General features: G+C 40.4%; 1 protein-coding gene across 1 annotated transcript; it reads right to left on the bottom strand.

Moving 5' to 3' along the window:
- Window positions 1–1,331: 1,331 nt before the first annotated feature.
- Window positions 1,332–27,422, bottom strand: PON1 (paraoxonase 1). Its single transcript, XM_004045777.4, has 9 exons — window positions 27,289–27,422; window positions 21,224–21,294; window positions 19,640–19,695; window positions 18,232–18,400; window positions 14,403–14,529; window positions 10,985–11,185; window positions 9,261–9,342; window positions 5,182–5,310; window positions 1,332–2,072 (listed from the first exon to the last, which is right to left on the bottom strand). Exons 1-9 carry the CDS (start codon window positions 27,360–27,362, stop codon window positions 1,914–1,916), a joined length of 1,068 nt encoding a protein of 355 aa, XP_004045825.2. The 5' UTR covers window positions 27,363–27,422; the 3' UTR covers window positions 1,332–1,913.
- Between the last annotated feature and the right edge of the window lie 251 nt (window positions 27,423–27,673).

Genomic DNA, 27,673 nt, shown 5'->3' with positions numbered 1-27,673 from the left:
TGTCCCTTTTTGAGTGATCTTGAGTATGTGCTGTGTCAAATTGGATAGGCTTTTGTTTCTTCAGTGGAATTTGCTTATCTATCAAGAACAAGAAAGAACAGAATGTGGTCATTTTATTGAAGATGTTAGGGAGCCTAACTACTCAGGAAATTCTTTCTTTCTAAATAATGAAATATGTTGGGGGTGTTCCCTAAGCATCACACTCATTGATAATTTCAGGACAGTCTTTCAGAGAACCCAGCATCCTGGGCTGTGAGCAGCATCTCAGAATAATTGAGCCCATGTAGGGCACGGGATAATATGTCACCGGAATCATGAGTAACTCCAATCTTGCTGTGAAGAAAGTGGTTTTTTGAAAACAAAATGTTCCTGTTTATTACTTCAAGTCAGTGATTCTTCTTAAACTGTTGGTGGTTCTCAATTTATTGGCAAAACATTTTCCCGGAAATGCCAGACTATCATCATAACAAGTGCCTTAGAAAAACTTCGTTTCTGGCTGGGTGTGGTGGGTCGCACCTGTAATCCCAGCACTTTGGAAGGCCAAGGCGGGTGGATCACCTGAGGTCAGGTGTTCGAGACCAGGCTGGCCAACATGGTGAAACCCCGTCTCTACTAAAAATACAAAAATTAGCCGGGCATGGTGGTGTGTGCCTGTAGTCCCAGCTATCCGGGAGGCTGAGGCACAAGAATCTCTTGAACCTCGGAGGTAGAAGTTGCAGTGAGCCGAGATCGCACCACTGCACTCCAGCCTGGGCAACAGAGTGAGATTCGGTCTCAAAAACAAAACAAAAACAAGAAAAAAATTTGTTTCTAAAGTCACTGCCTTAACACCCCGAAGAAGTAATTCATCATGAAGGTTATACCTTCAAATCAGAAAAACAAATAATGAAATGTGTAACCTTTTTATATATCAGCTTCTATAACAAAATGATAAAGTCATGTTTTCTTCCTAGTCGTGTCTCAGTAGATAGCCAAAGGGGTTGTTGATCTTTTCTATTTGTTTGTTTACCTTTCTATTATTTTTTTTTCTTTTCAGCCTCCACAACAAGTTTAAATATTAAACAAAAACCCACCAGCACTACCACCACCTCAACAACAGTGTAGTCTTTGGGGACACTTTTAGCTTTGCCCACGTCAATTATGGGATTCATTCTGTATCCAATCATCGAAGTGAACAAACTTCCTTTAACCGAGTCAAAGACACTCAAATGTACAATTTGTGCCAAGATCATACTCATAATTTTCAGGTGTGACAACACTCCCAAGAATTTTAAGATTTTCCTATGTGTCATTGCAACAGGAGAATTGAAAAAGCAAGAGTACAAGGGGAGTTGGAATAATTCAGGTTAATATTTACTGAGAAAGTCATATATCGAAGGGAAAATGGGAGTAAGTCTGACTGCCATAGTCAGACTTACTATGTGCGTGGAGTAGAGGGGAACTTCATAATGCATATGTTTTCTGGCCTGTGAACTGGAGTCCCTGGGTGAGTACTGGAGTTCTAAAGACACGTGAGCTAACCCTGCTCCCCTGTGTCTTCTGAACAAGACATGGCAAGGCAGCGATACACACATGTGCTTTCAGGCAACACATGTTTTAGGGTAAGTACTTTTGGGGTCACACACTGTTATTTAATATCTGACAATTGACATAACTGATTTATCCATTTTAGTGAGAAGGATTTTTATGGTAAATGAGGTTTTCAAGTATTCCAAGACTGATTTGATAGTGTATTCTCAAAAAAAAAGCCCTACACATCATATCACTCCCAGTTAAACAGTGCTTTGATGCTTCATGATGTCCACATTTAGGGTCAACATTCATTGTTCAGCTAAGAACACTGGGTCCTTGGAATATGGCAAGCGGTTGAAATAATGGCCTCAGTTTCTATGGCATGGGTGCAAATCGGTATGTTAGAGCTCACAGTAAAGAGCTTTGTGAAACACTGTGCCAATCAGCAGTTTCCCTTTGTACACAGAGGCAACTGTACTGCCTTGCAACACTGTGCCATTTTCTGCATAAACCTGTGTCACTTTAGGTTCTTCTGTTAGAATGTTCTGGATTTGAAGCACCTGTGGAAGAAATAACATTGGGTTAATATTTTTGTTAAGTCACTTAAAACAACCTTATGCATAATAGGGTCATCCTCCATAAGAAGCCATATAATCTTATACAATGAGATAAATCCTATTTTGTTCCAAAATTACACTTAACACACCTGTTCCTTCATTTGGGAACAGGTGGGTACTGATCTCAAGTGATCTTTAGCAGAGGTGGAGAGTATCTAGACCTACAGGGATGAGGCAGGAAATGCAAATGAGCAGCGCATCCTGGATGTGGGACATTAGGGAGAAGTGGGGATTTCAGTAAATGTGGAGGGAGGAAGCTGTTACTCAGTATGATGGTTAATACTGAGAGTCAACTTGATTGGATTGAAGGATGCAAAGTATTGATCCTGGGTGTGTCTGTGAGCGTGTTGCCAAAGGAGATTAACATTTGAGTCAGTGGGCTGCGAAAGGCAGACCCACCCTTAATCTGGGTGGGCACAATCTAATCAGCTGCCAGCGAATATAAAGCAGGCAGAAAAACATGAAGAGGAGAGACTGGCCTACCCTCCCAGCCTACATCTTTCTCCCGTGCTGATGCTTCTTGCCCTCAAACATCAGACTCCAAATTCTTCAGTTTTGAGACTCAGACTGGCTCTCCTTGCTCCTCAGGCTTGCAGACAGCCTACTGTGGGATCTTGTGATCAGGTAAGTTAATACTTAATAAACCACCTTTACATATATATATATATATATCTATCCTATTAGTTCTGTCCCTCTAGGGAACCTTGACTAATACACTCAGCAATAGCCAAACTGTTGCCATGCAGTAATTAAGGTCCGTTTTCATGTATTTTCAGGTAAGCCAGGGAACTGGATGTTTACACTTAATTCCTGGTTTTTAAAATGCAGGCAAGAAAAAAAATGTGGCCCTCAAAAAACCATATCTCTGTACCATACTCATATGTTCTGAACTTAACCTCCTGTCTCTAAATGTATAAGATTTTGTAAGTTCAGTTTCCTTCACTTAATTGAGGAGAAATGTGATTGTATCAATAATAACAGTGTAGTATCATGTTAAGCCAACCATATGAAATAGCCAATATTTGATCATTCTGGCTGTAAAAAAGAGCAATAGCGTGTGATACAACTTAGTATGACAAGCACTACACTGAGGTGGGAGACCTGGGTCATGTCTTGGATCTTCCACTCACATTTGTTTCTCATCTGTAGAATGAAATGGGTGGGACTAGATTATCTCTAAATTTCCCTTCAGCTCTAACTTTCTATTATTAAGCCTTTATGATAATATATAATGACTTGAAGAAAGGATATCTACATCACAAATGTGGCAGACTGTGAAGGCCACTGCGTGGATATAAAAGGGTCTGTGGGAACATTCAAAATGACCTCTTAAAAACAGCTGGCACCAAAGACAGATGTCTTAGGAAATTGCCATAGCATTAACATGTAGTAGTTTCAGGGAAATAGTTGATGGTACACCTTGGCTTAGCTAAGCTTCTTGTTAATAAAACTAAATCACTCTTCTAGGGGCAGTGCATTGGATAAGGAATTGTTACTACTTTTTGCTATTCCTTTGCAGATCAATCATTAGAAATGAAGTATTTTTTCCAGAACAACAAACCAAGTCCATGCTATAGCAAATGACCCAAGATTACTAAATGAGCTAACAAGCAAGAACAAATTAGAATCTAACATTCTGCTCAGTTCTGAGCATTGAACACTCCACAGCATACATTTCTTCAATTCTATTAAGCATACCATTCAGCAACCCTAATAGCTAAAAACTAGCAAAAGGCACAAAGGGTTGCCATTAAACATGATCACAATTGTCCTGCAAACCTAGAGATAAAAGGTAAGAGAGCCATAATGTAAATGGAAATACACATTTGTTTCTTTTTTTTTTAACCCAAGAGATGTGGGCTTTAACACTTTTTTTTTTCCTGTTGGGCAGGTGAAATGGACTCATAAAACTGACCTTTAACAATACACAGCAGTAGACAAATATGTCAAAATGATATCATATATATGATGTAAATAAGAAGTATCCTCAGTAGATACTGAAAACTCAGTAAATGTGCAAATACCTATATTGAAGTAGGTTGCAAATTCTTACTTGTACCCAAAATAGTTCACTGAATAAAGACCGTGGACAAAAAATGGGACCTTTGAGTACTGTGACTAAGGTGGAAGATGAGATCTTCTAAGCCAGAATAATTCCAGCTATTTATCTTGCCACCTGCAGGAAGATCTAGAGAGGCTGGCCAATGTGCTCCAGGACTGGTCCATTGCATGGACCTGTGCGTATACCGCCACACAGGAAGGGGGAGTTGAATAGGAAGGCAGGTAATGAATGATTAAACCATAGCAGTATGGCATCATTATGTTCTTTGAGGATCCCTTAACCAGAGGCCAAGTTCCTGTCAGGCAACCCTCTCCACCCACCACCGTCTACCTGTTCTGGCTTCTGGTATTCATTTCCTCCCTCCCTTGCTAGCCCTGGGGTACTGCATTATAACTCTGTTGATTACCCTACACTGTGTCCACACATTTTGTGTATAGTCCTTTGATTAAACTCCCCTCAAATTATCCAATTTAAGTGTGCCATGTGTTTCTTGCCTAGACTCTGACTAAAGCACCTCCAAAAGCCTTCATTTCTGATCATTTGGATCATCTATCCATGTCCCCCCTTTTATTTGCACATAGAATTGAGAATTGGCCGGGCACGGTGGCTCACGCCTGTAATCCCAGCACTTTGGGAGGCCAAGGCGGGTGGATCACAAGGTCAGCAGATCGAGACCATCCTGGCCAACAGGATGAAACCCTGTCTCTACTAAAAAAAAAAAAAAAAAAAAAAATACAAAAAATTAGCCGGGCATGGTGGCATGCGCCTGTGGTCCCAACTACTTGGGAGGCTGAGGCAAGAGAATGGTGTGAACCCAGGAGGCGGAGCTTGCAGTGAGCCAAGATTGCGCCATTGCACTCCAGCCTGGGCAACAGAGCGATACTCTGTCACAAAAAAAAAAAAAAAACCAAGAATTGAGAATTATGTTGTCAACTGAAAAAACAGTAGCTGGGAATAAAGTCACTTATCTGGTTCATTTTTAAAACTTACCTCTGATGCAGGAGGATTCTCTGAGTCATAGAAGAAGATTTTCATGCCATTGGGATGGCATCCGACCCAAAGGTCTCCTGTCTCAGGATCCACAGATATGTTATCCACGAGGGTATTAAAGTCAAGGGACTTAAAAGATTAAAAACAAGAAAAGAACAAGACATAAAGTAAAACACAATTGTGATGGAGCAAAATATATCAGAGAAAAGTTGCCTCTTGTCCTTGGTCACCACGCTGCTGCTTCCAAGGATACAATTCTGCCCCATTTCAATAAGACTCACAAAATTCCTCTGACCTTTCATCTATGCTAGTATTTTGTCAGTTTCCAGGGCAGAATTGGGTAGGGTGAGGGTACAGAAAGCCAAGAAAGACTGTTAAAAGTTAGACAAAATCATTTGTACCAACATCTGTGCATGAACCTAAAACTGAAAAAAAAAGAAGTTTTCGGTGCATCATAAAATAGCTCCTTCTAAAATGGCATGTGCTAATGATATTTTTATAAGCATTCAGAAAACAACCAGGAAATGTAGATTCTTTCTCAGAAGAATATCAATGAAATGTGGACTCTTTAATGGCTAATCATAGGCTGTGCAGCCAGAGAAGAAATGATCACCCGGGGTCTCATTTTTGCCTTGTAGGTGAGGAAAAGTTTGCTCTTTAGTTTCCTGATGTTATTCAACTCCCTGTTCTTCTGCTGTTTATTCTCTAAATATAAGTTGCAAGCATTTGATGACTGCACAGATTGCTGTCGAGGCTTTGTACAAGGATCATAAATAATATCAATGATTCTTAATTCCACCATTCATCATCTTGGCTGCCTTCTACTGGGGAGAAATGCCATCTATTTGTTTACCTCTAATTCTCAGTTGGAGAAATAATATCTACCATGTACCTCAGAGGCCAGCATACCTCAGTGCCCAGAGAACCTGTAAATAACTGGTCATGACTCATTGCAAAAGCCAGGGCATGAGCAGACAGCTGCAGAAAACCAACGTTTCCCTGTGCCTCCTACTCAAAATGAGAGCTGTTCCTCACATGCCCAAGGAGGGATTAGAGGGCTCAAGCATCATGGCAGAGCCTCAATCTCGCCACCATGCAGAGCCATCAGTCTTTCTTACCCCAGAGACAGGCAAGACAGGCGGCTCCATGCTTTCTCCATCCCTAAACCCCTGTCCATCCCAGTGTCAGCACACCACTCTGATACCATAATGTCTTTAAATGAGGAAAATGTTTGTTTCAGGGCTTTGCTCTTATCTTTGGAAGCAGTACAGCCAATTGGTGAATTCCATGGCAGATGAAACCTGAGATGAGAGTGGGAGTTGGAGAAGGACACAGAAACCTGGGGTCCCATTCATTCAAGACACAATTACTGAGCTCCTACATGAGCTCTGCAAGGAACGCAGCACCTGGAGAGCACCAGGTACCCAGCAGACACAGCTCATGCCATGGAAGTGCTGACAGTCTAGCAGGGAGCCTGTTCTGAGTCCAGCAATGAACTCTTTGCCTTGCAAATAAATAATTCCTCTCCATGCTAACTCATGCAAGACCCCTGCGTATGACATCTCACACTCCCACAAAGGCAACTCGAAAAATTCTCATTCCTTGGTCAAGAAAACATAATAAATTATTCTCTTTGGGAAAAACAGAGTATTCTCTGTTAACAAATATTCCAGGTTTTTGCGCATTGAGGTTCATTGAAGTGTGACTAATTCATTGACTAAGTCCTGGAATCTTTTTTTGGAGAGAGGACAGAATTATTTCTATCGTGGTAAAATATATATAAAATTTGACATTTTAACCATTTTTAAGTCTAAAACTCAGTGGCATTAAGTATATTCACAATGTTGTGCAATCATCATCACCATCCCTCTCCAGAACTTTTAATCAGCCCCAAATAGAAATCCTGTACCCATTAAACAATAGCTCCCTATTCTTCTCTCCCCCAAGTTCCTAGTAATCACCATTCTATTCTATTTTCTGTCTCCATGAATTTGCCTGTTCTAGGTACTTCCTATTAGTAAATTGTACAATATTTATCCTTTTGTAGCAGCTGGCTTATGTCATTTAGCATCATGTTTTTCAAGGCTTATCCATGTTGTAGCAGGTATCAGAACTTCATTCCTTTTTTTTTTTTTTTTTTTTTTTAGATGGTGTTTTGCTCTTGTTGCCCAGGCTGGAGTACAATGGTGTGATCTCAGCTCACTGCAACCTCCGCCTCCCAGGTTCAAGTGATTCTCCTGCCTCAGTCTCCCAGGTAGCTGGGATTATAGGCATGTGCCACCATGTCTGGCTAATTTTTTGTACCTTTAGTAGAGACGGGGTTTCACCATGTTGGCCAGGCTGGTCTTGAACTCTTGACCTCGTGATCCACCCACCTCAGCCTCCCAAAGTGCTGGGATTACAGGTGTGAGCCACCGCACCCGGCCAAGAACTTCATTCCTTTTTAAGGCTGAATAATATCCAATTGGACATAAACCCATCCACACCTCATCACAAATTTAAGAATAGCCTCAGCTAGTTTATCAAATTACTTGGCACTCTCGGGCATTAATTAACTGATATTAATTAATACGGTCTTTCAAAAGAAAGAATAATGTGACAATTGATGGATAACCTTTTTGGGGTTTTCATGATGGGAGACAGGCCTGGTCTGTTGCTGAAACTGGCCTTGCCCTCAGTCTCGCCCTGGTGAGAGCAGAGCCTTGACATTCTGTGGTGAATGTCTGTTACATTGGGTTCTATTCTCATAAAATTCTTTAACTTTTGTTTTACAGAAATACCTGTTGTTAAAACCGCAGCTTGTTTTTTATTCCCTTAGCCAGTATGAGCGTGTGAAATTCCATTTTACTTGAGCTAATACCAAACTAGCCCTGCCAGTGATTTTTAATGTCAAACACGATGTTACATTTGATGTTGCTTTAAGGTAATTTTCTCTGAGTGAGGCCCCTCATGACAGTCTCTCAGATGTGCTGACAGGAACAGTCATACAATTGGCGCTGACAGTGCTTCCTGCAGTGGGCGTTTATGGCAGGAAAGCAACGTCTTGCTGTTTTTCGGAGGTAGAGGGCTGCTTTCTTAGGGCTCTAGTTTGCTCTTGGTCTCTTTTTCCTCTCCTTTGTGTTTTCACCCCTTTTGACTCCAACCTTCAGATGACCAGAATTGGTGGGGGCAGGAGGTGAATCCCTGAAGCATGCCCAGCCCCACCGCAGTAATTTAACAAGTATTTGTTAAGTGCCAACTAGGCAATGCGAATTGTACCAGAAGCATATAGAAAAACAGCCTGTCCTTGTGGAGCTTACACCCTAGTTGGGGAATCAGGTAATAAAGGGGATGAATAAAATATATAGTATGTTAGCAATACGTGCTGAATGGAAAAATAAAGCAGGAAAGGCGAGGGAAAATACGTAGCAGGAGGGAGCAGTTCCAGGTTTTGAAGGCCGAGGTGACGTTTTAGTAAAAATGAAAGGAGATGAAGCAGGGGGTCATGGAGATCCGGAGGAAGGTTTCTCCTCCTAGCAGAGGGAATAGTGCCCCGTTCTGAGACAGTGGCAGGAGACGTGGGGCAAGGACACAATGGTTGGAGCTAAAGGCAGAGAGGTGAGGGGCAGCCAGGTCACCTAGCAGCCATCGTGAGCGCGTGGACTTCATAAACATTGTGGAGAGCAGCCCTGCATAAAGTACAATTTGAGACTATTTCTTGGCTGTTCCATCAACGTAGAGGAAAAAAGAGAAAGAAAAGGGAGGAGAGGGAAGGAAGGTAGAGGAGAGGGAGATCAGAAGAAAGGCAGGAAGGGAGGGATGGAAGGAGGATCTGGGAACACAATGCCAAGCTTAAAATTTGCTAGAGCAGAAAGAATGCAAGGTTCATGGGTGAGAGGTGGGGTTTGCTGTTTGCCACTCTGCAGTTGAGTAAAAATGAACAACAAACACATAACCAAGCTAATGACTCTTAATAAAGGAGTGAAAAATTGGTTCTCACCCACTCCAATTAAGCAGTCCTTTTTTCTTCACATTTAATTTCACAAATCAATTAGAATCTAATTATCACTCTGCAGACTTACAGTGTTAATACATCTTACCTTCAATGGAGTTAAAGTCCAATTAGCATGCTTTTCATACACATGAATCTTATGAGCCAGCAACTCAGCTATGTAGATATACCTTCAAAGAAGAAAGAGCTATATCAAAGTACTGGAAGTAACACAACTTGAGAGATTAAGATGAAGTTGTAATAACTATTCATAGGGAAGAACTTTGCTTAACGAATGGAAAATGGAACCCATCTCAAACACACTAAATTCTGAAAGAACTCAGTGAGTTTACAGTGACAGAGGGGTTTAATCTCTGAAAAGTTGTTTCTGAAGGAGGGGACATAGTTGTCCTTATCACTATGGAAGGAACTTAGCCCTAACACTAACTTTTAGTATCTGGGAGTAAAATGCATTACAGTGTTTCTCTTTTGGTTTGACAATTTAGTGTCAAGCCCCAGGTTCTGCATTTCAGGGGCTAGTGAGTTCTTTCTCGGGAAAGTTGCAGGAAAGCCCTTGGACAACAGCCCCTTGTTTTAATCCAGAGAAAATATGAGAGAAGAAAAGCTGCTTGGCTTGGATTGAGAGAAGTCTTCCTCCTCTTCTGCCCTGAGTGTGGTCCTGACCCTGTGGCTTTAGTCATACCCCACAAAGATCTGGGGTTAGTCTAAGCACTGTGCATCCCCCCAACAAAAAAAAAAAAGAGAAATTACTGCTCAATTATCTTCTATTTTTTGAAAACTGGTCTATGATATGAATAATTAAACGCTGTCCCTGTCCCTGTTGCTCTCGCTTGCTTGCTTGCTTTTTCTTTTCTTTCTTTCTTTATTTTTTTTTTTTTTTAAAACAGAGTCTTGCTCTGTCACCCACGCTGGAGTGCAGTGGTGCAATCTCAGCTCACTGCAACCTCCACCTCCCAGGTTCAAGCAATTCTCCTGCCTGGCCTCCCTGGTAGCTGGGATTACAGGAGTGCGCCACCACGCCTGGCTAATTTTTGTATTTTTAGTAGAGATGGGGTTTCGCCATGATGGCCAGGCTGGTCTATGACCTCAGGTGATCCACCCACCTTGGCCTCCCGCAGTGCTAGGATTACAGGCATGAACCACCACACCTGGCCCCTGTTGCTTTCTCTAAGCATATGTTACTGACTCTAAAATCCTTGATGATGACACAAGATGAGAAAGGGCATATATATGGATGGATATAGATATTTCATGTATATACCAATGCTACCCAAAATGCAGTCTCCAGACCAATGTTGGTTTGCAAATTGTTTGTTGTAGCTCACCATGAGATAACATTATAAATCAAATACATCACTAAGCACACTGCTTAGTTAAACTGACTTGTTTTTCACAGTAATACTTTCTTGATGAAGGAAGTATTGCCTTGATTTACATTTTGGTACAAATTCCTCATCTTGTCATAAACCTGCACTACTGACGTATCTATACCTGCATACTATTCAACTCATTATACACTCACATCTTTACTCAAAACAAAGCTATTCAGACATATCAAATCTTCATCACAGTTCCCCCTCTTAAAATGTACTTTCTTTCCAAAAAGGAAATAAAACCAGTATGCCTTCACAATGAAATTTTTGATTTGATAAATTTCACCCCCTGAAAAATTAAGACATTTTACATTTTTCCTAATTTTATCTCACTAGGGTAACATGTTAAAATGTATCATATTACTTAAAAAAAGAATATATTCCAAGATATCTCCTGAGAATCTGAGTAAATCCACTACATTTCACAGAGTTCACATACTTGCCATCAGGTGAAATGTTGATTCCATTAGCAAAATCAAATCCTTCTGCCACCACTCGAACTTCACTTGGACTATAGTAGACAACATACGACCACGCTAAATCCAAATACATCTCCCAGGATCGTAAGTAGGGGTCAAGAAAATAGTGATCATTTGTGCCATAAAAGTGCTCAGGTCCCACAGCAACAATATCATTCAAACTGCAATTAAAACATACACACACAATATATAAGGTGAAGGTATTGAACATTACAGGATTATTAACTGGCATTCCTCACTGTCTATTCCTAAAATCAAGATATGGGATGGAGCCTTCGTGCTAGCTACAATGGAACACAATTAATATGAAATTAGTCCTGCCGATACAATCCTTAAAGACAATCATTGGTCTAAGAAATCTGAGGAGGTGATTATAGCACTGTAACATAAAAATCCTATTATATGTATCTTAAAATAGTGTTACGTCATGTGTGTGTGTGTGTGTATCTGTGTGTGTCTGTGTGTAAATACACTAAATTCAGTAGAAATTAAATTAGGCCAGAAATCATTGTCAGGGCAAAAATGTGCTCACATATCTGGGCTCACATAGAACTAACTCCCATAAGAAATTGAAAAAATGCTGAACCAGCAGCCTGGATACTTGCATTTTAGTTTAAGCTCTGCTACTATTAGCCGTGTGATCTAAGAAAAATCAATCTTCTCACATGTCAGGACCTCAGTTTTCTTATCTGTGAAAGCAGGATGATAGACTGGTTGATCTTCCAGCCTTAAGATTTCGTGATTCTAAACTGAATGAAATGTCCATGAACAAGAATGCTCAGAAATAGAATGCTATGGCTTTTTTTTTTCCTTTCTGATTAGGATTCTCTGTTACTGAAAATATAAGATATATGAGTCTATTTTTCTGCTTTAATAGGTACAATAGGGAACACATAAGTGAGTCATTCTTTGCTGATTGAGGTGATGGAAGTTCCCCAGGGCATGATCTGGGAGAAAATTATCTCTGCTCTATTGCAGAGGCGTCATGGCCAGCGCATCAGCTCTGACGCAGCTCTGAGCTCTCAGGCAAGTTAGACGGGCATGCAGAGCCTCAGTTTTCTCATCTGTAAAGAGAGGTTAAATGATATTCTCAAAATCATACAGCTCATTAGTAGAAGACTAAGGGTCAGGATCTTAATTTGTGGAGTTGCAGTGGGAATTACAATGAGACAATGCCTGTTGTGTGCTTTGCAGGGAGCATGACATTCAATAAACCCTCAATCAATGCTAGCCACTATTACAACATGAAAAAAAAAAAAGGTCTCAGAATTTAGGATTAGTCTGGGTGGGCTCCAGACATAAATCTACAATCTGATTTTACTCTCTCTTTTTTAAAAGTAAATTTCTTAAATTAGTATGCTGGACTATCATTTGTCTGTTTTTCACAGAAAGGGGCAGAGTGGAATGGTTTAGAGCAATAGCTTTTTATTGCTGAAAATTTACTACCCCCAGGTGTAGTAAAATAAGTAAATAAATAACAAATTTTTAAAGGGTAATAGAGTAATAGCTTTGAAATCTGATGGACTTCATTTGCATCCTGACACTGCTTGCTATCCTCATAATGTGGGGCCACAGCATTGTCACTAAATTTTGAGCCACTATTCTGAACCTCTGTTTCTCTGTATACCTTGAAAGGCTAGAGTAAGAATAAAATGAAATAATGAATGCAAAGGCCTTCACACCATGCCTGGCATACAGTAAATGACCAATAATAACAGTTGTGATATATGAATATTAACAGGTTTAAATTATAATAGATTTAGTTATTGGAATATTAATGTTATAAACAACCATAAAATACAAAGAAGAAAATACACACAGCTAATCCTTGGGTTGAGAGAGCAGAACTCTAGTTAATTACGGCACTGTGGTTATTTTCAGTCTCCAATGCTGCCTAAGACCAATATTTTTGCAACTGGCTCAAGAAAAAAATACTCCAATCCGGTAACGTAGACCAATCTGAGATTTCCAAGATTAAATGTTAAAACACATAATTTTTTTCACTATTTTGTAGAGGTTTAAAGCACCAGCTCTGAACTCATGTTACCAGGATTAGAATCACAGCTGCACCATTTACTGATGATGTCATCTGGGGAAACTTAACAATTAGGCCAGGCCTCAACTTTTTAAAAATCCAAAATGGATATAATAATAACACCTAATTCAGAAGGTATTTGTAAAACATCAATAAAATAATCTGAATTAGTTAGTGTAGCACCTGACTTACAGAGAAAGCTCATTTATTAGTGTTATCATTTGCCCAGCTTCTCCATTCTACATACTGTTCTCTACTTTAAATCTTGGTGTTCTTCACATTCTCCACTCCGTGACCTTATTCTCTCTCCAAAATATATTTGTTAAATAAATGCATGAATAAACTCTTCCACCAAAAGCTGTTCTCTGAACTTTTACTCATCTTGGTGGGGCAGAAGATGACCTGAGCTGGGGTTCCTACTTGGCCACTAGTGAGTTGATTGGCCTTCATCCAGTAACTCAATTTCTCTCCAATCTCATTTTCCTCATCCTCAAACCACCAGATAAGAAAGAAGAGGAAGGGGTCCTGGTAACACAGAGTGCACACTACATACCAGGCCCTTAGCTAGGTACCTGCAAAGAGTACAAATCTAGATTTACAAATATGGAGGTAGTCAAATGCTGTACATAAATTATATAAAAATAGGTTGGGATTCTAGAAAATCGTAATCAGTTGGAGGTAAATGTTTCAGAAGATAGTGTCGGATTGTTCTCCTAAATCCATCACTGGCCTTACAAGCCAAACCTTCACAGGGCATGTGAGGAAGTTGACTGAGATTGGAGATTCTTGAGTGTTTTATTTCACCATATGTTACGTGAACAAGGTGCCTAGGGGGGAATTGAGTGTTACCACAGATCTGCTATTGCATAAATTTTGTGCAATCAAACAGCAGCGGAGGCAGTATAAGGAGGTCTTAGATGCACTTGATTCAGGGTCTCCTCTTGGGTCTGTGTTTCTAATTCATGGAAACATCTAAGAGTCTACTTTTTAATATAAATAAATAAGCTCATGATGTCAAATTTATCTATGAATCCTGTTTGGGTTTGAAATACTAAGTCTGGTTCTGAAGAAGAGGATTTTTTTCCTGGTAATAACTTGAATGGAGATCCTGAGGCCAGGAGCCAGCATCCAATCAGCTCGAGAAACAAGAGAGGAAAAGAATGGGTCATCTCTGAGGGGCTTGAGTCCTCAGAAGGTTCTTCAGGAGAGCATGTGGAGGAGTTTGTGATCATTAGAAATGAGAGTTGAACAGCCATACGTACTCTGGCCAAAAGGAAAAACTAAAAGTGGATTAACTATCCGCTACAGCTAAAGGAAAATAGAAATGTGATATATCTCAGTACTTAGGCAGAAGTTTATGTCTGATGGTTTTTAGATGCAAAAGCGATTTTTCTTCTTCTTGAAATTTAAACAACTCCACTGTGGACTTGGCATCTGGATGGTTCACCACCAGGAGGTACATGGCATTATCTGAGAGGAGATTAAAAACAAAAATGAAACATTAACTAAGCTCTCACTGTCAGCCCTCTCTCCAAAAACCAATTTCAACCCATCTCCAGCTAGTAGTTAGGATGTCAGGCAGATGGAATATTTTCATCTGTTTGTAGAGAGAAGCATTTGTGATTGCTCCTGTTCCAAACAAAAGTGGCTCAAGGAAGAACAAGTGACAGTCTCTGAAAACTCAAAACTCCACAGGACAAAAAAAAATTCTCAAGAATGAGTATCACTGACACTAAAACTCCAAAGAACCCTTTAAGTTTTCCAGTTCAAATGGTCTCCACGAGATGCACAGTTGTGATGAAAGGGATAAAAACCATGGGAACTCCCAATATGAGAAGGTGTGATCAGGTATAATTTACACAGTGTGAGATGATACATTCCATAGAAGAACATCTGAGAAATAGTAGCAAACAAACAGAAGCAGCTTCCTTGGATAAGTGGGACTTTAAGAACACAAAGGTGACCAGTCTAAGTGGTCAAGAATGTGTGATCAGAGTTGGCAAGTAAAAGAAGTTAGATTGTGGTCTTTGCCTTAAGAAAGAGTAGGTCTTTTGAAACCTCTGACATGATCAAATTGGCGTTTTTGTTTTGTTTTGTTTTGTTTTGTTTTTGAGACGGAGTTTCAGTCCTGTTGCCCAGGCTGGAGTGCAATGGCGCCATCTCGGCTCACTGCAACCTCCGCCTCCCAGGTTCAAGCGATTCTCCTACCTCAGCCTCCCAAGTAGCTGGGATTACAGGTGCCCACCACCATGCCTGGCTAATTTTTGTGTTTTTAGTAGAGATGGGGTTTCACCATGTTAAGATGCAAAATTTGGCAGGTTGAATTGAGAAGATTTGAACAGAGAAAGCTGCTAAGATGCTTTTCATTACCCCATTCAGCAAACAAGTGTTTAATTTATTTTAGTTGGCGTTAAATGCTACAAAGGAAAAATACAACAGGATAAACGAGAGAGTAACGAACTATTATCTTCATGGGAGTCAGGCATGTTCTCTCTGATGAGGGGATGTTAGAGCAAAAACCTAAGTGAAATAAGAGAATGAATAATGTGGATATCTAGGGAAAGAGCATTCCAGGTTGAGGGGAGAAAGTGTGCAAAGGCCCCGGGGCAGAACTTCCTGGACATATTCACTTAATAGTGAGGTTGTGCTGGGAGTGTGCAAAGGCCCCGGGGCAGAACTTCCTGGACATATTCACTTAATTGTGAGGTTGTGCTGGGAGCAGAGTGAAGGCAAGAGAGAGTGGGAGAGTGAGAGGGCTGAAACCACAGGGAGCCAGAATCAGTCTTGTTAGGGCTTAAGATGAAGATCCAAGCTTTGCTCACTGGGGGATTTGAACCAAGGAGTAACATGAGCTGAGGCTACAGCAGTAATCCAGCAATGTGGAGAGAAAGGACTGGACCAAGAGGATGCCACTGGCAATAAAAGGCAGGAAAGGTCATGAGAGGCATTTGACAGGAAGAATCCAAAGGCCCTGAATACAGCTGAGGAAGGAGGGTGTTGGAAATCAAATTCAAGTGAGGATTAAAACCTGAATTCACATTTTGTGCAGTGGATTCTACTTCTAGAAATGTATGCTAAGGATATAGTCTCAGAAAATACATGTGCGAGAAAGTTTATTTTGGCATTGTTTGCAATGAGTATAAAGGTGGGAACAACCTAAATATTTGTTAGCAGATGAGCTATATTACGGTGCTCCCACACAACTGAATCCCGAACTGCCTTGGCAAAGCAACTGCAAATGTGCTATATATAAAGGAGTCCATGATGTAGTGTTTAATGCAGAAGCAATTTATAGAAGGGGTTGTGTAATATTACCTCATTTTTATTTTAAAAAGTATCCACACATCAAACACTATATTTCTTTGTACTTAAAAATATTTTTAAAATAAAACATAATGGTGATGAATGGGTGGATGAGTGGAAAGTCCATTGAAAGGGATATATATGTATATGTATATGTATGTGTGTGTGTGTGTGTGTGTGTGTGTGTGTGTGTGTGTGTGTGTGTCTTACATGGGGAAGAGAAGGAAAGATAAAAGGATGGAAAATCACTTTCAACATTTTGAGTTTAAAGTGTCTATAGGAAAGGAATCCAAATAGAAGTGTCCAGCAAGCACCTGCGGCATTAAAAGTGAATGGCTAATGAAAAGAAGAAGAATAATAATACCCCTATTTGGGGATGTCCTCCTAGAAAGCAGGCAGTGTGACACTGGTTTGAAAGTTCTAAAATAGAGAAAATATAGAGGAAATAAAAGATCAAACCTCTGGGGTAGTGCTCAGGGAAGTAGCAATGAGTGACAAAACAATGAATTGGGGAGAAAACCTGTAGTAGGATGAGAACTGGAACAGCTAGGTGCACTGCAGTATCAGGGAAGAGCAAGTTTTGTGAATGAGAAAATGGTAAACAGCATAAAAGCAGGTGAAGGAGGCTGGGCGCGGTGGCTCACAACTGTAATCCCAGCACTTTGGGAGGCCGAGATGGGAGGATTGCCTGAGCTCAGGAGTTCGAGACCAGCTTGGGCAACATGGTGAAACCCCCGTCTCTAGTAAAATACGAAAAATCAGCCAGGCATGGCGGCATGCACCTGTGGTCCCCGCTACTTGGGAGGCTGAGGCAGGAGAATTGCTTGAACCTGGGAGGTGAAGTTTTCAGTGAGCCAAGATTGCACCACTGCACTCCAGCCTGGGAGAGAGCGAGACTCCATCTCAAAAACAAAACAAAACAAAAAACAAAAGGAGGTGAAGGAAGGAAGGAAGGGAAGAGGGAAGGAAGGAGAGGGAGGAAGGGAAGAGAGGAGATTTGTTAGTAGGAACATCACTGATGATTCTCAAGGTAGCAATTTTAGCCACCCACAGTGGGGAAAGTCCAGAAGAGGAACTGAATGAGGGATCGTCTGATGATGAAATGGAGGTAATGGGTATAAACGTGGTTCTTAACCCTAGCCTGACATTTTTATCAACTGAAAAACTTTTAACAAGTACTGTGATCCAGGCCTCCCTCAGACTAACGGAATTGGAATCTGTCAAGCTGGGGGCTGGGCATCGAGTCTTTTTAAACTCTTCAGGTGCTACCATTGTGCAACTGGGGCTGAAAATTAATACAGAGACAAGGAAGTGACAGCAAATGGAAAGGGAGAAAGGGAGTAAAGACATAAAGGATGACACCAAGTTATGTTGAAAGGGACCAACATGCAGAGGAGAATTTTGAACACAGAACAGAGGAACCAGCGGACAGGAGGCATTGAAGGTGATGGGACCGGCAGAAAGCTGACCATGGTGACTTTCTGTCACTGGACCTATAGCTTACAGATGCCTTGAGTTAGAAAAATCTGTTCCTGTAAATGCCCGAGTCTTGAAAATCGTTTAAAATGGAAAAGCTATAATGATCACGGCTGGATATGATTATTATGGTAATTATAGGGATAATGTGAATGTTAGTATTTTACAAAATTAGATGCTTTACAAATGTTAAATATTTTAGCATTCTCAAGTATTTAAGTGGTTTTACTATAAAGTTCAATTAACATAGAGGGTAAGTTTAAAACCCAGAGTAAGAACATTATTCATGACTATGCTTTGTTTGAATGAGAAAAAATAATTCATTTATTGGCATGTTTTTCTGTTTTTGTTTTAAGTTTGGTTTTGGTTTTAATAAATAGTAAATATTGTTACCTTCATCTGTGAATGTGCTAATCCCATGAGGGTTAAATGAAGATACATCAAATTTACTTCCAGTGATCCCCAATTCCAACACTGTTGGATCTTCTTCATTCAGGTCCATCAGAAGTATTTTTCCAGGACTGTTGGGGTTGAAGCTCTTTATTCCAGGATACTTTAATCCCTTATAAACCATGGAGGAGAAAAATCAAGCACAATACCAGTACTTCAAATGCTAATAGAGGCGCTGCATGGCCCATGGGTTCATGTTGACTGCTCCAAACCACAGGGCTAGCCAGATGGCCACATAGGAAGCCTCTTAGTTAGCTTCTGTAATGGGTCCCCAGGAGAAGTCTTCTGGAAGCCACATGCTCCACTAGGCCACCCCACACAAACCATTTCATCCCCTGCAGCAAAGTCATATGTGCACCACACTATAGCTTCCAGCCCATGAGAAAGATCAAAAATGGAAGAGCAGACCAAAAAGGCAATTAATAATAGCCTTCAATGATATAAGCAAGGAATACAGAGAGAATATTGCTTATGGCTTTTAAACTGTTCCCTGGTAGGTCCTTGGAAGCATCTCAAAGACAGAGGTTTGGTGGGCCAGAGGAACTACTCCTTTCTTAGCCTTCAATCAAAACAATAAAGCTGTTGTTTTATATATTGTGTTCCCATATAAGATTTTGCTTGAAATACACCTTATGTTGCTCAAGAAAGTTTGCAAGACATTGCTTTGCAGGATGACTAGTCTACCATCTTTGTAAGAGAAAACTGGACTAAGTAAATTACAAGGGGTAGCAAAGGTTTTTAAATGGCTGGATGATTGTCTATCATTTCCTATCAACTCATGTTATGATCCCTAGGCCAGATGGTGGACTTCTTTTGTTTTGCACTATATCAGCTACCATAGCAATCTATATGCAGGACAGTTTCAGCAAATATGGTGGATTCTGTCTTCAAAGCCTGGGAATTGGGAATTGGGACCTATCAACAATTTTAAATTAAAGGGCTTATTCTGAAATTTGTTTAAAAATGTGAAAGTTGAAATGACCTGTGAAGTAGTATACATTAAATGTATATTTAATTTAGCAAATATTTGAATATGGCAATTTTAAGTGCTTAGGGAATAGACAATTGAGAGGAAAACAATTCTTGAATACACTGAACTCACAAAAAAATTGCTGCAATAGAAGCTAACGTAATATGGTTCAATGTAGACCGAAGAACACAAATATGCATAGAACACACATGATCATAATTATAGCACAAGTGTAAATGCATACACAATTTGTCTTTTAAACCATGACTGTTCATTTTATTTGAAAGTGGGCATGGGTATACAGAAAGCCTAAGTGAAAGACTTAAACTGCCAGTCCTAGAAAATGTTCTAGAACACAGAAAAGTGAAAGAAAACACTCACAGAGCTAATGAAAGCCAGTCCATTAGGCAGTATCTCCAAGTCTTCAGAGCCAGTTTCTGCCAGAAAAGAGAACAGAAAGTACAGGTTTTTTCATATTATTGCAGGATGTGGATCCATTTCTTTATCACACCTCACTTGAAACTGGGGCTATACATCACTCCTCTTTAATAGGTTCAAAATAATTCATTTCTTTCATTTATTCAAATTGATGAATGCGATTATATGGAAATTAAAAATATATTAATATCATTAACAAGTTTAATTAAAATTTACACTTAGTATATTTGTTTTAAATTGATGGACTAGAGCTTTTTCCTCAAAGACTGAATCCTCTTAAAGTTCATGGAAATTCATAAAACGTACAAAAGCCATGATTATTTGAAAAGAACTTGTTTTCTAAAGATACAAGGTAAATTACAAATATATGTTGATACTTAATAGTTCCAAATCAATTAAACCCTTGGAAAGCCATATTGAAGATATAAGCAAATTCCAAATAGTTGAGTTAAAATGGGGATACATTTTAGGTGATCAAGAATATGAATTTTTACTACTAATTATAAACATCAGTTAAATATTACTGTCTTCAAGTTAGTTATACTTTAAGTACATGTAAATTTTTAACATTTCAATTTATCTAGAGAAAAATGAACTATTTGATAGGTATTTATACACTTAGTGGAAAGTTTGCTTTTCAAAAACCCAGTGATATTTGATATCAATATCATATTTTTCTAGAAAACAATTGCACCATAAGATATCTAGTGAAATTTAGTGGTACTAAGTCATCTGATCTAGCCTCCTGAGCCTTAATCAACTGAGATGAATAATTCTAAAAGAACAAAAAAAAAAAAAGAAAAAAGAAAAAGAAACACCCAAAGCACACAAAAAAGCATGATCTCAAACCAATTGTCCTCAAATAACAAAGCTGGTTGGTTGGAACCAGCTGGAGAGTTGAGCCCGGGAACTCTCCTTGTTGGTTGCCTCCCAGCTGCTATTCTCCTACCGTTTTATCTTTGCTGACAGGGCCTGCCTCCCACATTGGAGGCTTGATAATTACTTTCCCAGCATCCTTTGCAACTAGGGCACCAGCCTGTCCTCCAGCTCTGACAAATAAGATATAAGAGGAAATCTGCTGAGAGCTTCTGGAAAAAATTTTCCTGTCCAATATCAAAAGAGAGATGCATAAGGAGAAGCCTTGTGGTAATTGCAAAGTCCTGTCAGAGCCTTTCTTAAAAAAAGTTACCTTTATTCACTGCTTTATCTGGCTCTCCCTCCCCTCTTCTGCCATCTCCTCAGGTTAGATTACCATGGAATCAAACATTATTCTATTTTTCTTTTTTCTTTTTTTTTTTTTTTTTGCTCTATTGATCAAACAAAAACAAACAACCGAAACTCCCAACACCTTGGCAGTATGTTGGTGAAGTCAAAAGTCAAACAACATGGTATTTATCATTAACTACCACTGACTCTCCTGATTCAAAATTTTATTTTTGGACAGAATTGAACAGGCACATTAATCACACAAACAGCAAAAAAATATCGGAAGTTCAAATGAGACCCTTCTTCCTCTCACATACATACCGATTCCTTTAACTAAATTACAGTTAGGAAGTTCTATGGGTTGTACCTCTCGGAGAGCATTAAGTCGTGTTCTGTGGGGGAGAAAGAAATAAAACACACACAAAACTATTCAGAAATTATAATAAGTTGCAAAAGTAGGCAGCCCACAAATTTCTCCTTCACTGTACTTTGCCTGAGTTTCAACTCCAGAGTTTCTCCTGCAATTTTTCCAGGCAAGGCCAGGGCAAGACAAGTGGGGAACTCTGGGTACAACATTTAGTTTTTATTTAGCAGAGGTGGATAGGTACACATAAGAGATACATAATATCCTCTCTAGGGCTCTGTGTACTTTGGCAGGAACAGGAGCAATTTCATCAGTGTGTAAGGTCTCCTAGGTGGAAAGTCCGGGTAAATGGCAACATGGTTCCAGTTTATTCCATTGATGTTTTAGAGTTGCTGACAGATGGGCAGCCTCCTACTCATCTGCCCAATCTGACTCCGCAGCCTGGACTGGGCATCTGCTTTGTGATGTAGTGCTTGAAAAATACAGCTACGTTGAAAGGATTTGTAACTTCAGAAAATCATACACAAGGCCTGCATGTAAAAAGGCACTTCACACACACAGGTGCACTCACACACATACACAGGAGCGACTTATTAGATATGAGTGCATAAACACCATAGAAAATATCTGAGTAAAGGACAAAGGAAAAATGAACAGATGTGAGAGGGCTGCCTGAGCAGAGCGAAGCTACTGATGCTGCATTTGAAACAGACGACGTTAGCACAACCAAGAGATTTAAACAATAAACTTTTTTTTTTTTTTTTAGAGAACTAGTGATACAGTATTGTCATAGCAAGTAGTGACAATTATCCAAATATCCCTAGAAATCTTATTTGGCTTCAGATAGGCTAAGAAATTTACTTGTCCTCCTGATGACTTGAACTCACAGGAGGAGGATGGGCTACAGGCAGAACAGACACGCTAGATAAAATTCTTACCGACGTGGTACAAAATGATAGGAATTTGGGGGTGATTGATCTTTCATTTATTCATTCAGAAAAAAATGAGTACATTCCTACCATCAGGCCACTGGCTATCATTTTCACTGTCTGAGAAAATCTGACCTAAGAGGCAAGGAGTGCCTCTTAGTAATCTGCTTTGTGAAAGTGCCACAGTTTGTCCTAACGTATAACCAGAGTAAAGAGCCACCAGTCTAGGTACTAGAAATACGGAGATGAATGAATAGATGATGAAGGCTTGGACTGTGAGGAGACTGTGGTTTCCTAATTGATAGATGTGAACTTAGAAAGCAGGCTTCAAAGGAAAGTTGGAATCTGTCCCATAACCTAAGAAAGGGAAAGGTATTTTCAAAATGAAAATCTGACATTATAATTGCAAATATTCACAATAAGGAAATAAAAGGGGAAGTGATAAAGCAGTGGCTTACAAACTTTTCAGACAGAGACTCACAGTAGGAAAAGTATTTTATATGGTGCAAACACCCAGCACATGCACACACATACACATACACATCTGAATCAAGCTTCACAAAACAATACTCGTCCTAATCTGTGTCATACATTCATAACTTCTCTGTTCAATTCTGTTTTATTTATTTTAAAATGTTGGTAATTATTTACTAAATTGACTTTGTTACCCACCATTTGAAAAAACTCTGGTCTAGGGAAAGTGTAGTGAATATTTGTAGCATGCCCTCAAGGAACCAAAGGGCAGGTACAAGATGTTAAGGGTGATGGTCATAACCGAGGACAACACAAAGACTGGCATGGAAGGAGAGATTCAAGGACATAAAATCACTGAATGGGCCAAGACTTGTGAAAAACACCAAGGATAGTCAAATTCACTTTTCTTAGACTCAAAACCAATGGGAAGAATACTCACGCTGCCTGACTCACAAGGGTCACTAAACATATGGGTTCACAAAAGATGGAGAAAGGCAGAACTGGTCAGCTCCTATTCTAATTCAGGCTTCTATCTCATAGAAGATGATCTCTAGCCTGGAAAACGTAGAATAATCACAGTTAAAGGGAGCCCAGGGTGGGCAAGGAGGCATTAAGTCAGCACTTGTTGATTTGGGTTCCAATTTGTGGCCCAAACATGTCATATCTCAACAGGATAATCATTACTACTATAGTTCAGGTACCGTATATGCCCGCGTTTAATCCTCAAACACCTCCGTGAGGTGTTATTTTCCCTAAGTTATAGTTGACCAAGATTAAGTGGCTTTCTAAGGCCACAGAGTTACAAAGTGGCTGAGCAGGGATTGGAATTCAAGTATGAACACAAAGCTCATATTTAGCTCTCTGACCAGGCAAAATCTACAGAGAACACTGCTTAAAAGCTGGAAGACGCACCTGAAAATTGACCCACCTGTGTTATTATCATCCAACTCATATTTTTTCTACCTCATTTTCAATTTATTAGGAAATATCTTGTCAAAGGCTTAAGTCCAAATGTTCTGGGCCTAAGAGATAAGGGTCAATGTCTGAGATATATCTCTGATTCACTAGACTCTGAACTCTGTGCAGAAACCATACAGCCTTTGCTGTGAACTTGTCTGAGTCTGCTTTGTGTCACTCTAAAGGAACATCTGAGGCTAAGCAACTGATAAAGAAAAAAGGTTTATGTGGCTTACGATTCTGGATGGTTAGAAAGTTCAAGATTGGGTATCTGCATCTGGTGAGGGGCTCTGGCTGCTTCCACTCATTGCAGAAGATGAAGAGGAGCCAGTACTCACAGAGATCATGGGATGAGAGAGAATGTAAGAGAGGGGAGAGGTACCAGGCTCTTTTCAATCAACCAGCTCTCTCGAAATGAATAGAGTGAGAATTCACTCACTCCCAAGGAGGGCATTAATCTATTCATGAGGGATCCATCTTCATGACCCAAACACCTCCCATTGGGCCCCACCTCCAACATTAGAGATCAAATATGAGGTTTGGAGAGGACGAACATCCAAACCAAGGCAGAAGTATTCGGTGAAAATACATGCTGGCTGCTTGCAGAAGAAAGCAGAGATCTTTGCCTAGGCATTAAGAAATCCGTATCCATTCTCAAACTCTTCTTGGGGCCAATTCACTCTAATCAGTCTATTTTCTGCTACTACACACGCCTCATTCATTCAAATTGCTTTTCATGGCCTACTATGTGCCAAGCTCCAATAAGGGCTCTCACACATACTTCCTCATTTAATCTTTTTAGCCACCTTTGAGAAAAAGATGAATATTTACCCTGTTTTGTAGGTAAGGAAATGGAGGCACTGAAAGGCTGAGTAAATTGCATGTGGTTGCTTATTTAAGAGGGTAGAGTTGGGATTTGAAATCAGGTGTCATGATACTAAGGACTCTTCCCTGTATTTCTTTCATACCTCTTTTTATTTGCTCACACTTTTCCCTTCACCTAGAATGCTCTTTAGCCCGTTACCCACTGGGAAGACCCCTACTCATGATGCTTTGTAGCTTCTCCAGTCTTCTGCATTGGGATTAATAACTCCTTAGTTTACCCTCAGGAACCTTCAAATATACATCTGTCAACTTTCTTACCATAGTTGTCATAGTTGTCAGTTTCACAGCTGTCAGTTTTTGTTCTTTTGCTCCCAGTAGACTTTAAAATTGGTGAGTGAATACTGCAACCTATTCATTCCTATAACCTCCAGCAGAAACACAACGTTTGCAAAGAGAAGGTACTCTGCAGATGTCCACTGAAGTGTTTTGTGGAGATACTAGGCAAGTACATCGGACTGAGAAGATGGTGTTGGTTGCATTCATAGGGGAGACTGGAGGGTTGGAGGATTATTTGTCCTTATCTCAGACTTTCAATGAAGTATGATTATAATACATATTCAAGTATCACTCTAGATTTTTGAGATCACATATGACAGCTATAAAAGCTAACATTTACAGGACATCTGCTATATGCCTGATTTATATATATATATGTATATATATATATACTTAGTTTTATTTATGTTTTATATAAATATAAATATAATATGTATGTGTGTGTGTGTGTGTGTGTGTATATATATATATATATGCTGTAATATGTATTATTATCCCCTAATTTTCGGGTGGAGAAACTGGCTGGAACTTTTCTGGAATAAAGTGGTAAAATAACTTGAAAGTTGCAGAAATGAGATCTAACCTAGGTCATCAGGAATCCACAACTACTGTCTTCCCACAACTGTGTGTTGCCTACAGTAAGCATGGAATGGCAGAAATGCATTGAGAGGCCCAACGTTAGCTTTGTGGTTTCCTTCTGAGAAGGGAAACTCAGTGGACTCACGTATTGCAATTAGCAATGTAGGGACAAGGAAGTTGCCATACAGATGCTGCAACATTCCATAGCCCAAGTTGGGGTAGGGGAGGGGAGCTGTTTCTACCATCATCCAAGGCATTCCCTGGACTTTTGCGGCACATACAGCCGACTACAAAGGTGGGAGACTCGTGGGTGGGAGACTCGTGGTCTAGGGGAACTCTCTCAGTTCTTTTATCTGTACTGCTCCCACCTGGGAAACTCAGAAATCTCTTGAGGCATCCCTTGTGTGCTTCCTTAAGTTCCCTCCAGCCCAGACATATATAGCTTCCTGTGAGCCGCACACACATACACTCCAAGTCTGAAGAAAAAAGGATGCATCTACCCTGGGGATTTGGCTTGCTCCTGATGCAGGCCTCATGATATCATCTCTTGCCTTCTCTCCCTGGGGCAGATTCATGATCTCTAATTCTCTGTTCCATGACGCTGGTTCTGATTCAATAGTGTGGGGTAGGGCTTGAGATTCTGCCTGTGCAGGGAGCCCCTAGGTGATGCTCAGGCATCTGGTCCCCAGACCCAGTTGAGTAGCTAGGTTTTAGGGGTTTCCAACAGTGGGTAAAATTTCCCTTCCTTCCTCTGTCTGGGCCACTCCAGGAGGCTCAGCAACCCATCCTTTATCTATATATTTTTATCTATACCTATAATCTCCTTTGGCAGCCACCAGCACTGTGATTAATAAAAACTCACAAACTGTAATTTTTACATGATTTAAAAGCCAAGAATACCAACTGCTTCTTACTTTTTTTCTGCACTCTGTAACTTAAAAAAATTAGAAAAACCTCCACAATAAATAGTAAAAACCCATTCTGAATGTAAGCTTCTAATTAGTCCATAAGCTCATATAATTTTTTATATTTAATTTTTATTAGGTTTTACTTTAAAGTAAATAAGGCATTGTTGACTAAGCCTTAGAGACTAGGATGATCTCTAGACTTTGAACTCCTGTTAAAAGTTATGAAACTTTTGATACATTCTTAAAATATCCCCACCCCCCCTTGTATAGCACTTAACCCTTTATTAAATACTTTAAAGGGAAGCAGGGAACTAACATTTATTGAATAGCTACTCTGTCGCAGGCAGTGTGTATTACTATTTCCAGTTTACTGAAGCAGCTAAGGTTAGAGATGTAAAGTGATTTGCCCAAAATCCCATACTCATGGGGCAGAGCTAAACCCCAGGACATCAGATGCTGGCTCCAGGGTTCCCTCTTCCCCGCCTGCCCCCACTGAAGCGAACCATCACAGCACACGTTAGCTCCACCTGCTCGGGTCCACACGCAGTTTTGCTGTGGCCCTCAGTAGCCTCAATTTGAGAATCTTCAAGCCTGGAAGGTTTGCCATGGCCAGGCAGTCAAGGCGCAGAAGCGACAGGGGCTCCTTTCTCTAATACACAAAATATCAGGAGAACCCCCAGCCAGGTTAGTTTGTTTCTTTCCAGGTTGAGAAGTGAATCTGTAGCCAGGGCACACAAATCTTCATGAAAAATTAATTCGTTTATGCTGACAACCTGGGCACTCACACCCCTGGCAATTGCCTCCTTATCCCATGCCTCAGGCCATGAGCAAGAGTTTGTTTTCAAGTGACACATGACGGCTGGACAAACATTTATGAAACCCCGGCAGAGTGTGCATCTAGCACCTGCTTGTAAATGTTCTGTTAACAGCCTGGACCCAACTTTCTGGGGGCTCGTGGAGCTGGCAGGGAGTGAGGAGGACGAAGGCTGCAGCCCTCACCACAACCCAACTTACTGGTAAGAAGACTGGTGGTTCCTGAAGAGTGCCAGTCCCATCCCCAAGAGGGTGAGTGCAATCAGCTTCGCCATGGTCGGGGATAGACAAAGGGATCGATGGGCGCAGACACCGACGGGCTAGGAGGCTCTGCCTGCCTGCAGACGCAGCCCTGCTGGGGCAGCGCCGATTGGTCCGCCCCGCCCCTCCCCGCGGGTTCCGCAGCTAGCTGGGCCGGCCAGGTGCACAGAAGGCGCCAGGTGGGGGCTTGCGGTCAGCCCCCACCGCAGGAGCTCAGCACTTTCAGCCAAACGCCCCATTTTGCTCCTTCCAACTGTAAAGAGAGAAGACAGAGAATAGGTGCCTAGTCCAGTCGGGGAGGGGAAATCAAACAAGCTGAAGTAAA

Source organism: Gorilla gorilla, chromosome 6 (assembly GCF_029281585.2).
Source record: "Gorilla gorilla gorilla isolate KB3781 chromosome 6, NHGRI_mGorGor1-v2.1_pri, whole genome shotgun sequence".
Taxonomy (NCBI): domain Eukaryota; kingdom Metazoa; phylum Chordata; class Mammalia; order Primates; family Hominidae; genus Gorilla; species Gorilla gorilla.
The sequence above is the reverse complement of the archived record's forward strand: the minus strand, read 5'-3'. Positions and strand labels throughout refer to the sequence as shown.

Excerpts from the sequence above, each read along its gene's own strand:
- PON1 (XM_004045777.4), bottom strand. The coding sequence starts at position 27,362 with ATGGCGAAGCTGATTGCACTCACCCTCTTGGGGATGGGACTGGCACTC. Across the intron at positions 9,343-10,984 it reads AACATTTCACCTGATGGCAA|GTATATCTACATAGCTGAGT; the intron begins GTATGTGAACTC and ends TCTTCTTTGAAG. Across the intron at positions 5,311-9,260 it reads GGACTTTAACTCCATTGAAG|TCCCTTGACTTTAATACCCT; the intron begins GTAAGATGTATT and ends TAATCTTTTAAG.